The 12,491-nt window shown below is 33.0% G+C and overlaps 1 protein-coding gene across 9 annotated transcripts in view; it reads left to right on the top strand.

The window, feature by feature from the left end:
- The window catches only part of LOC118188616 (adiponectin receptor protein-like), a 52,368-nt gene that overhangs the window by 15,604 nt on the left and 24,273 nt on the right, over positions 1-12,491 (top strand). For all 9 annotated transcript variants that reach the window (XM_085810159.1, XM_085810157.1, XM_085810156.1 and 6 more), the window contains 2 exons: positions 1,883-2,033; positions 6,920-7,100. In XM_085810159.1, the coding sequence (XP_085666285.1) occupies positions 1,883-2,033; positions 6,920-7,100 (332 nt within the window). The remainder of the gene's footprint in view (positions 1-1,882; positions 2,034-6,919; positions 7,101-12,491) is intronic.

Here is a 12,491-nt window from a genome sequence, read left to right as displayed (position 1 = left end):
TGGTGTGAGAAAATTTAGTTCAGCATCCTTTGTGTGGAACCAAAAGTGCCCACTGCCCAAAAATATACAAAGATCAATTTGTGCAAAATTTTGTATTATTGTTAAATTTTTGCCTTCACTATTTACAATAGCTGATTGTAGGTGCACAAGAAATAAATTTCTTTGAGCGATATATTGCAGTACTTCTATAACTGTGACTGCGCATCTGAAATGAAACTGTGTTTGTGCTTCAGTGTATATATAAGTAGCAGTTATTTATGTGTATTTATAAGGACTTCCACTGATAGTTTTGGAAACAATTTCATGAAATTATCTGTTTTGAGTAGTTCCATAATTTGCTGTACATGTCTAGGTTTGCTTTTTCAGGAGCCCTGTTGGCATATATTTTGGACACCCTTATATACTTTTGTACTCAAGTTACAAAGTACTAAAAAGTAACTTGATTGGGTTAGATTATTTTCATTATGATAAAGCACTCACATACTATCTTACCTGTTTAAAAAAGCTATGTTTCTTGAAGATTTTGTAAAGGAGACAGCCTTTTGGTAACTGCAGCCAGTTACAATTCAGGTATTAATCACAATGCAGACTTCCAGTATTCTCTGGTTTCTTTAGACATAGGGCCCCTAACCAGTGGGAAATAACACAGCTTTGTCTTAAGCTCTTTCATTAAATAAAATAGAAGGCAATGGATTTGCAGATGTATTGATAACATGGTAATGATTCTCTAAGGGAATGGAACAAAGGCACTAACTATTGACACTAATTAATGAAATAATGGAGCAAAATGTGTGGAATGAAGTGCTGATACAAAAATAAACTGCAATCAGAGTTCATTTAAAGTATTAAATATCTAAGCAACTATGCTTGATGATTTGTAGTCTGGAGAGTTAAATGTGAATAATATCTATCCGGGATCATAAGGTAGTTTATGTGCTTAGTAGTAGTAAACAGTGTATGTAGTAAACAGCGTATGTGTCCATAATGTGTGAATTCCTTGTACCTGTTTGCTCTATGCAGTGTGAGACCCAGATGATTGCTGTCACAATATACCTGAAGCTGGCCATTTCATAGACTGTAGAGTTTAGAGTAATTGCAAGGTACTTGACAGTAGCCAGATCACTTCATAAAGTGATCCATTGACTGATAATGTTCTGTTAATGGTGGGTAAATCTACTGGACTTGGAAGCAATAGGGTAGCTGTTCTCTTTACTAGTGAATCATACTTTGTTGCCTGAAATGATTCTCGACATGCCTATATACAGTAAAAATCTGATTTGAATTGCCATCTATTGTGTGCCAGAGAGCATGATGGATCTTGCATGGTGTTGGCTAGCATAATGTTAAATGGTCAAATTTTCACATAATCTTCCCCCCACAAGTATTATCCAATTTTGAAAGAAGGTCCTGGCATCTTTCATTCATAGGCTTTAGTTAACCTGCATTTCTTAATGAAAGCCAGTTCTCCAGTCCAGTGAACTGCCTGGGTATGAGGGAGTATAAAGTTTCTGTATACCAAATGGTGGCTAACACAGATTTGTTTTTCTGTGAATTGAATGATATTGCAGTATCTTTTGGGGCTAGAATGTACAGATTACCCTTTAAAATTATTGATATTTTCGTACAGAATTACTGAGTAGCTATTAGGTTCATATCAGCACATTATTAGTGATTACACTCTGTTAAAGCCACCGTTAGTAATTTCCTTTTCCCAGTGTATGTGTTTGCTAGGATAATTAGTGGCTCATTCATTTTATATTCTGGTATCATGTTTGTTATTTAAATGTTTATAAGAAATTATACCTCCCACAGTTATAACTTTTCTTATTTTGTATTTGAAGCTATTACTGTGTGTATTAATCCTTTCTCCATCCTTCCTTAGGTCTGTCACTTCAGCTCACTACCTAAATGGTTGCAAGATAATGACTTTTTGCATCGTGGTCACAGGCCACCTCTTCCATCTTTTACTGCTTGTTTCCGATCCATCTTCAGGATTCATACTGAAACTGGAAATATTTGGACTCATCTTTTGGGTAATAATATTTTTTCTTAACTGCAGTTTGTTCAAATTATAATTGAAGTTAATTTTGCCTTCTTTGTAGTAGAGTTAATTATATTTACATCACGAAGTAAATAAAATACACTGCTGTCTAAAAGTTAAGTAACAACAAACAAACAAAAAAATTTGCTTACAAAGCCCAGAAACTAGCCCATAAAATTTTTTTCATACAAGCACTTTTTAAAAAGGAAATTTATATAAAAAAGTGTTTTGTGCAAAGCCTGTGTCTCTACGTTTATGGAGCTCAGAGGAAAAATCTAAATAGCCTAATTTTGAACAATGAATAAACAACATTATGGTAATGGAATGTAACAGCGCATTTCAAAAGTGGATTGTTGTTGGACCTCACCATTTGGAAATAGCCTAAGCCTTAAATGGCAATAAAATCCATCACTTGCTGTTTGTGTGATTAACATCAGAGTAAAGCAACCGTGTCGATAAGACTGTTAAGTGAACATCCAAGAATCACAGCTGTTCATTAGGACAATTTTATGCCTGCAAGCATGATGCCACTGGTCAATTACTGCAGATCAGAGTAAGAAGAGCTGTAGTTCTGCAAACTATTTATGATTGAAGAAATTCATATATGTAAATCAAGCAGTAATATTAATCTCATGCTTTATGTTTTTAGTGAGTTACAAGCTCTATACCGTGTGGGGCAGAAAGGACGAACGTTTTTTAAATGACTAGAACTCACCACCAGGTGGATTGACAGCTATGTGATAGTTGGCATTAGAATTGTGAAATCTTAGCATTCTCTTTACTTTTCAGTTTAAACTAGGGAGCTTTGAATGCAGAACATTTTTGCGTACGACTATTTTAGTGGAGAGGCGGGCTGGCTGCATGGGTGTTTTCGTGGTTTTCCCCATGTGTAACGTGTATACGAGCCAGTTTCCCTTAGAAAGTCCTCCACGAAGGCATCCCTCCCCTTAGGCAGATAGCCCTAGTGTGCTTTGCCATAATCAAATACACCACACCACACCATTTTAGTGGAGAATAATGAGTCTATCATGGCAATTCAGTGTGAGTCAATATCCACAGAAATCAAGCTGTTCCTGTTCATAACACTATGTTACGTTGGGTCAAAGTTCTTCATACATAAGGTACACTGTTGAACAAAAGATTAACAGAGGCTACATAAATGGCATGTACCCTTGAAATTGTGAAAAAAAAAGTCAGAAAAGCCCTGTTCCACAGTCCAAGTCGATCTGCTTGGAAGCATTCTTCTGAACTTGGCCTAAGTAATCATTTGGTAAGGGGTACTTTACTCAAGACTTTGTAATTCCATCCCTATAAACTGGCAGTAGTGCAGCTGTTGAAGCATGGGGATTATTTGTGGTGTCTTAACTTTGCACATGAGATGGAAGTAATTTTTGAGTAAAATGACAACCTCATTTTGCTTATGAGCAGTGAAGTTCACTTTTGTCTCAGTGGTCTGATGAAGCAACATACCTGCCAATATTGGACTTTTGAAATAACTACACAAAAGATGCTGCACAGCCATTAAAGTGACACTTTGGAGTGCCATGGATAAAACTGCCATCATCGTTCTTTACTTTTTTGAAGATAATAATGGGAGTGCTTTTACTAAGAAGTTCAGAGTGCTATTTTGAAATGGTAAACAACTGCTTTTATCTGAATTGTGACAAAAACATGCTCCCACTCAATGTGTGTGGTTTGAACTGTATGGGGTGCCGTCCCACACAGATATAGCTTTTTTTTTTAATGGACATTATTCACCTTCTCTTCCCTAGTCGCCTCATTTCAAGATTTGGTAAGATTCATTGGCCATCTCAGTCCCCTTATTTATCTATGTCCGATTATTTCATGTGGGTCACATCAAGGCATACGGAACTTTGGAAGAATTGAATGAAACTATTTGTGTGAAAGTTGCCCAAATTAACAAAGCAATGTTAGAAATAGTGGAGGCCATCTTCTAAGAATATCTTCAGAAATGCATCAGTGATAAAGGCACCACATGGGAGATGCTTTCCACACTTGATTTTGTCAAATGCTATTTCAATACAAACTCAAATCTGTCAATAAATTTCTTTTACAGGAAAAAATTAACACTTTTTTGTTTGTCCATCATTTGTATCCTCATTTTGTATCTGTTCAACATGGGAAATGCTGCAAATTTATGACTACTAGGTAAAAGAAAAAGAGATAACAAAAGGAAAGAGAAAAACTTTTTAAAGAGAGAACTTGTAAACTTATAAATAGAAAAAGATAAAAATGTGTTCTTGTATATGTCAGTGTTCAAAAAATAAAGTTAGAGTTAAAAAAATACTGTTTGTACTTTCTTTGAGAAATGGTATTAAGACAATGTAACCTGATGCTAGTGAAGACTTTAAAGAAGACACATTTGACTGCACCACCAAACCATTATAGTTGTTAGTGATTCTGACTATTGTACCAAAGGGGCCAGGTTTCAATCCCGGAGAAGGCATGGATGTTTGTAAATGTATAGTTTCTGCACAGCATGAGGGCACTCAAATATGCAGTGAGCGGAAAGTCCTCTAGAGAGGGTGGTGGTAGGGGAAGAATGGCGTGAGGCCCTCAAACCCACCAGGGTACTGTCCTTCAAAATTGGGGGTAGAACAGAGCCAAGTCATACTGTCATTTGTATGGTGTCCAAGGTGCAATCTTGACATGATGAATTTCATGAGCTTGCTCTGATTTCAGACAAGCAAGATTAGTCACAAAAACAACATCTGACTGGAGTGGTAGGCAAGTAGCAATTGAAACTGGGGATCAAATAGCTATCTTTTAAATCCTCAAAACTATACAACCATAAAGTGATCTGGGAGATTAGAATTAATGACTGCTATGAGTACTAGAGTAATCTTTTTTTAAAGTTCGGGCAAAATAATAGTCTTGCCAAAGAAATTTTTCATGAAGTTTCATTCAAATGGCATGTTCAAACAGTTCTATGTTGACTTAGAGAAATCCAAGGCTTGTTCGGTATAAAGTGGCCAAGAAGCTTTCTTTTCCCAAAAAGCAAACGCAATCTAATTTTATGTTTGCAAAGAAGCATAGAATTGTTAAGACAAAAATGCAGAAATATTTTTTTTCTGATGGGAAAAATATTACACATAGGATAAAATAAAGTGATGATGTGCATTTCGTATAACTGCTAAAGTGCTGCAGTTCCATATTTAGGTTTACTGTACGAGTTTTGTCCCAAATTTTTTAGATTATATTTGGTTGTAGAAGATGATTTCCATAGAACTGAAGATGCAAACTATGTTTGAAAATTTATTTTTCAGTTTATTCTTCAAAACTCTAATGAGAGCTTTCTTAAACTTAGAAGGATATTATAAATAATATATTCCTCCCCCCCCCCCAGTTTCACAATTGAAACTCTTGAAACTTAGCATGAGACAGTAAAATTGTTTGCATAAAATGTCAAGATGAGAATTTACTCAGATGAAAGTAAGTTTGTTGAAACAAGGAATATTATATTCTGAATTTGAGAAAGATACAGATAAGAAAAAATTAAAAAAAAAGAAATAATAAGATAGAAAAGTAAATAATAAAATAAATAGTAAGAAAAAGAAAGGAATAAGATAAGAAAAAATTAAATATAAAGTATATTTAATATAAATTTCTGGAAATTCAAACTTCGTTTTTCTGTACATTTTATGTGTTTCTGTTATTTGTAGTTAGTAATGTATTCTGATCATATGAATTTGAGTAGTAGTAGCAATGCAAATTACTTTTTTGATAAAATATTGAATGAAAATGAGAGTTTCATAAAGTTGATTATTTTTCATATAATATTTTTAAAACTTTCTAACATGTTATTGAATATGCTATTTTATAATGTTTTTCTGTTCTACTTTACTACATAAATTGGAAATTTTGGCGTAATTTTATAGGAAGTTTCTGTGTATGCTGTGATTTATTTAATCAAGATTGCTATTATTGATTGAGGAATCTTACTAAAATGTTTGTTATGATCCAAATTATTAACAGTTTTGTTGTTGTTAATAATTATAAGTATCGGAAATTAGTCATTAATAATATTAAATCCTTAAAACTATTAATAAAAATAGTATATGAATATCAAATTATGATTATTTTTATATAAGAAATTTTTCCTAAAATATAATAAATTAAAATTATTTAAAGTGTAAAATTATTAGCATAATTATGTACTATATTATAAAATTATTTATAGTATTATAAATTTAAAATTTTTAAATGTTGTGTGTTTATACTAAATTGTTTTGATTTTATTAAAAGTTATTACGCTAGAATTAACAAAAAGAAATGACAAAAAAGATTAGACTAAACACTCATTATATCCAACAAATCAGATCTAAAAAATTTCAATCATGCTAATTATTATCAAAATCAACTGTAATAAAATGTTGCAGAACAAGGCATTCATTCTGGAAGAATAAACAAATGCACAAAACGTAGAATTTAAAAGACAGATGTGAAATGTATTTAAAAAAATTCAGAAGGTAGGTAAGTATTAGATATGCACTAGCTCATCTGTAATCTAAGACTTTTTTTAAAAAAAGGGGGGAAAAATTCAGAAATTGGATATAAAATCTTGGCAGCTTAGAATTAAGAGTATGAGAAGATGAAAATGTAATATCATATTCGGTCAGAAAAGATATAATAAAAAAATTCCAGCAAGCGAGGGGGTACATTTTCAGTGTGTCTAATTCCACATATTTTTGCTTCTTGAATTATAAAGATATTTTTATTGTAATAGGTTAAGTTTAGGGATTTTATATAACAATTTTTTTAAACAGCATTAAATTTTTGAGAATTATTAAAATATAAAATTATTTTTTGTGTTGGGAAGTCTCTTTATAAAAAGTTTCATATTTATTTATTTTTTAGGTTGTATATCATTTATTGGAATTGCTTTTTATTTCCTCACTCGTCCATCAAACCAGATTCAATGGCAAGAAAAAGTAGTATTTGCAACATTTTTCGCTGGTGCCATAGCATGTTTGGGCATGTCCTTCACTTTCCATACAGTTCATTGTCATTCTGAGAAAATAGGGAAGTTGTTCAGCAAGTATGTATTTTCGTATTTGAATTTAATTTCTTCCACTATCTTGTTATTCTGTATTGTGGGTCTAATATATTCTGTATAAATTACATTTTAGGTTCTTTAATGGTAGTTTTCCTTAACATGTCATCTTATTTTACTATATCTATCAAATGTTTCCTCTCATTGGCAGAAGTATACTGTAAGCTTTTTATGCTGCACTTTTCATTTTCCATTAGTATTGCCATTACTTCATCTGTACTAAAATTATTTTACAGTTCAGGAACAAAATAGAGATAATAAGGTATTGGAAGTTAAGATTAATTTGAATTTTTTATTTAACAGGCATATTTTAAACTGTCGATAGTTGTACAAAAATATGTCAATATAATTATTCATTTTAAAATTGTATTTTTGGAAGAAGAAAAAGTTCCCTGATCAATTGGTGATTAGTACTTCTGGTTTCTGTATCGTGGGGCTCCATTACAAATCTCAGAGAAAATATGGTTATTTTTCAGTGTATAGTGTCTATGTGGCATGGGGTCTTCAAAATGCATGGTGAGCTAAAAGTCATGTTGCTTAGTCATAGGCAATCCTCAGGGCTATCATCCAGGGGTATTGTTGATGATGAGATGGCTGAATGACCAATGAGTGTTGGCCGTACCAAAAAATGCATTTCATTGCAAGCATCCATTCATACTACATTATTGGAAGATTTTTAACCAATATAATTTCTTGAGTGAAAAAATTTTGGTACAAATTATGAAACCATCTAAATTATGGCTACACGATTTTTTATTAGTTACAGGACAACCTGGGGATAAAATAAAAGTAATATTTCAGAATCAATACTAATACTTTTCTTTTCCTATAAATTCTTCAATGAAAACAGCTTTTCTCATTACTGCATAATTTTATACATTTGGAAAAATTATGCTGTGCAAAGTCCGAAATCTGGACATGCAATATTCGGAATGATCTAATATCCTGACTTATGGACCACGAGAATTTTTTAAAAAATATTTTCTCCTAAATGGAGTGGAAAATATGTTGCTCAAAATTATGGTGTGCCATAAGTCATTTTTGTTCCCGCCCACCAGCGGCCGAGCGGTAAAGTCGCTGAACACTGGTAGTTCAGTCCGAGGTTCGAATCCCACAAACGGGCTGGCTGCATAGGTGTTTTCGTGGTTTTCCCCATGTGTAACGTGTATATGAGCCATTTTCCCTTAGAAAGTCCTCCACGAAGGCATCCCTCCCCTTAGGCAGATAGCCCTAGTGTGCTTTGCCATAATTAAATACACACACACACATTTTTGTTCCCATTAATATTTTTGGGTGCCACTTTTAAAACCCTTTGTTGCTTACAAATAATCTAGAGAAGTTAAACGAAATTGTTTGTATTTTTTCTACTTAAAATAACCTTAGTATTAATAAAAAAAATAATTTTATTCAAATTTCGTTTTAAATAATTGCCACAGTTTGTTCACTACAGTGGACAGCATGCATATACGTACGTGCATCTCTTCCCAACAGTTTACGGTCATTGCATTTGAAATCATTTCCTGCCTTGTTCGCAGTGATCATTACCATCTTCTAAATGGTAAATCTACAACTGACGTGTACATACAGATCCCCCCAAATACCTTCATTTCGTCGATCGTGATTGAATTTATTTTGCTACGATTTTGTAGTCTGTACCTATTGGATTCAAATGTCAAATGTTCTAGAAATTTCTTGCCAAACATAAACATTTCCAGTGGTGTTTTGGCTTGATAAGCAGTAACATTTGGGTTTCAATTCACTCTTTTCGGTAGATCTTCATCTACCGACTCCACAATTTTCTCAAACTGACATTTAAAATGAAATGTCTAAAATTACTAATTATGAATAAAAAATGGCAGTATAAGAAAATGTGAGCAATATTATATAATGTTTACTATGAGAAATTGTACTAACTTGGAAACTGAAGTAGCAGCCTTTTTCCAAATAGCAATGCTTTACTTAGTGATTCTATACAGCCATTCTATGATCTACAGTTGAAAGTTCTAATAATATAGAATGAACAAACACAGGAATAGAATCTGTTAAGACATTAACAGAAGAATAAACAAATTTAAACTTTTGTCTACTAGAGTGGACATGATGCAACAAAGGGTTAAACACTTGCTGGCTAGGGAATTGTACCCTGGCTAATGACAGCACATTGATTGGCATTGGCTGTAATCACACTTTCAACTGTTGAGTGTTTTTGAAATGTTGCAAGGAAAATAATTTTTAAATTAATTGAAATTTTGAAGAAATATGGAGATGTTATAATAAATAAAAATATTACAGATGTCTTCCATTGATATGACAATGCCCCAATCATTAATATGGTGAAATCCATGGCCTGAAATTTTTTATTATAAGAATTCTAAATTTCCATTTAAATCCCCAAATATCGCTACTGATAAGGAAGGAGGGGACAGATTTGTTGTGGATGAAAAGATTTAAATTGACAGTTTAGTAGTTTCTGGTATGGCAATTACAGGACTTGAACAATGGAACTTTATCACTGAGTTAGAAATTGCATGTCTATAAAATAAAAGAGAAAGTATCAGCACAAAAAAATGAAACAGCTTACATTGAAAGAAATATTGAATAAAACAGACAGGCCTTTTAAATTTTGATTTGTTTAAGGTTATAAATGCTTCACTATTTCACGTCTTTAATTTTATAATTTCTCCATGTTATCTTACTAGATTTAAACTGATGATCTAAAATTCAGAGTTGTCAAAGCCCTGTCCATGTCGGATATCAGTCTGTAGTATTATTCTTTTCCTGTGGTAGAAATTTTTTAATTGAAAAGTTTGTATAAAATTTCAGATTTCATAAGTTGGAAAATGATTGGGCCATAATTACATGGTGTAGCTATCAGTTTAATATAAATATTTTTGTAGTAAAGCTGAAGAAAGTCTAATACGAGGGGTATTCGGAAACTAAGTACCGTTTTGAAAGAAAAAAAATAGTAAAACAATTTTTTCGAATCCAATTTTATTTTTACATGAAAATACATGCCTTAAACTATTTTTCAACATAGTTTCCACCAATGATCAAGCACTTGTCATAGCGGGTGACCAGTTTTTGTATACCATCATCAAAGAAACTTCCTGCCAGTTTCGATAACCACGACTCCACAGCATTTTTCATGTCATCGTCAGATCCAAAGCGCTTGCCACCAAGCTCGCGCTTCATGTGCAGGAACAAGTGATAGTCAGACTGCACCAAGTCCGGGCTGTACGGCAGGTGATCGAACTCCCAATGAAACTGGCGAATTAACGATTGAGTAACACCATCAGTATGGGGCCGAGCATTGTCATGGAGCAACACAATTCCTTTACTGAGCATTCCTCTATGTTTGTTTTGAATGGCATGCCTTAGTTATGTTAAAGTCTCACAATATTGTGCCACATTAATGGTTTCACCTCTGGGAATAAATTCAGTAAGCAAAACTCCTTTCCTATCCCAGAAGACAGTGCACATGATTTTTTGTGATGACATTGTCACTTTGAACTTTTGTTTTTTTGGAGAATGAGTGTGTCTCCACTCCATCGATTGTTGTTTCGATTCTGGTGTGAAATGACACACCGAAGTTTCATCACCTGTCACAATTTGGTTTAAAATGTTTTCTCTCTCATCACTATACCGCATGAGAAATGTCAGGGCACTACCAAGTCGCTTTGTTTTGTGAACATCAGTGAGCATTTTTGGAACCCATTGGGAACATAGTTTGCGATAATTCAAGTGGTCAGACACAATTTCGAACAAAACAGTACGTGGAATTTGTGGAAATGCCTCTGAAAGAGTTGTCATTGTGAAGCGTCTGTTCTCATGAATTGCTTCATCAACTTTCCTTACCAAATCATCAGTGACAACAGAAGGCCGACCACTCCGAGCCTCGGCGTGGACATTTCTTCGACCTGCATTAAACATTCTTACCCACTTTCTCACCATTCCATCACTTATCGCGTATTCACCGTAAACTTCTGTCACTTGACGATAAATTTCGGCCAGTTTAACATTCCTCGTGTTAAAAAATTTAATCACGGCACGAATCTCACAATCAGCGGGAGAACTAATTGTCTTAAACATTTTGAATGTACACAGCAAACTGAAAACACAACATAGAGCAACCAAAATGGTGGCAATTGAAAGTCAGTGAACAAGAAAGACCAGTGCGCATGTGCGGGACGCCTACCACAGCGCTGCGACATCACTAGAACGAAACGGTACTTAGTTTCCGAATACGCTACGTACTTAATGAGCCTGTAGCTGTGAATGAAGACCCTTTTATTGTGAGCAGATTTGGATTTGGGGGCAGATTTCATATTTTTTTAGGTTTAAGTTTAAAAATTCAACAGTTCATCTCACATGATCATCACTCCACATCACATCACTGATTATTTTGTAATTATATGTAATTTGCGTATTTCAGGAATGTAACTGAATTTAATGATTATTTCAATTTTCACAAGATACAAAATGATCTTGTAAAAATTTGTATCTTTTGAAGTTTGTGAAAATGTTTGTCTTGCTGCTTCAACTCAGAAAGAGAGAATAATCAAGATAATTGTTTGAAATCTGAAATTTATATTTATTCTGTAAAAAAATATAATTACTAGATATTAATTAGCATCTGTATAAATCTTCTTTGTAGGCAATTATGAATTTTACCTTCTTAATTATTTATTTATACATTATAATTTTATACAAATAATATACATACATATTGAGAACTTGTTTACTTATCATGAATAATTAAAATAGAGATTAAAACTTAAAAAACTGAAACTGTTAAATTCTCTTTAGAATATTCACAGATTACAAATTCAGAATTACATTTTCTATCACTTCTGCCCTTTGGATAATTTTGGGTGGGAATGAAGTCCATTATCTGTTTAAATAAAATACTTGCCAATATTTTTCCAAATTTATTTTATTTCATCAGAATTTTACAATTTCTATGAAAATCGGATAAATTAATAGTTAATCCAGACTGCGAATCTAAAAATCTGCTTGTTGGGGTAAAAACTGGCCTGATGGCAAGAATGATCAAGATTGTAATTTGAAAAGTTTCACATAATTAGGGTAATTTTTAATGCTGAAGAGTTGGAAAATAATATGAAACTGATGTATAATTTAGTTTAAAAAAGAATATGGTAAATTTGGTGCATAATTATATCCTTGTTAGCTCTTCCAATAGCTCAGAAATGATTTGGTTTATTACTTACTGGCAATTCGAAGGTATCTGTGTTGTCTTGAATTGGACTTAAATTCATTCATATACTTTTGGCGAAATCCTTGGATGATATTTTTTCATAGATCTTCCCAGACTTCCACTTTTGTTTTAAGGTTTTTGACATAATGAATTTGGCAGTT

The sequence above is a fragment of the Stegodyphus dumicola genome, chromosome X2 (assembly GCF_044657685.1).
Source record: "Stegodyphus dumicola isolate Sdum_Otavi_A_Nest chromosome X2, ASM4465768v1".
Lineage (NCBI taxonomy): Eukaryota > Metazoa > Arthropoda > Arachnida > Araneae > Eresidae > Stegodyphus > Stegodyphus dumicola.
This window is presented reverse-complemented; position numbering and strand designations above follow the sequence as displayed.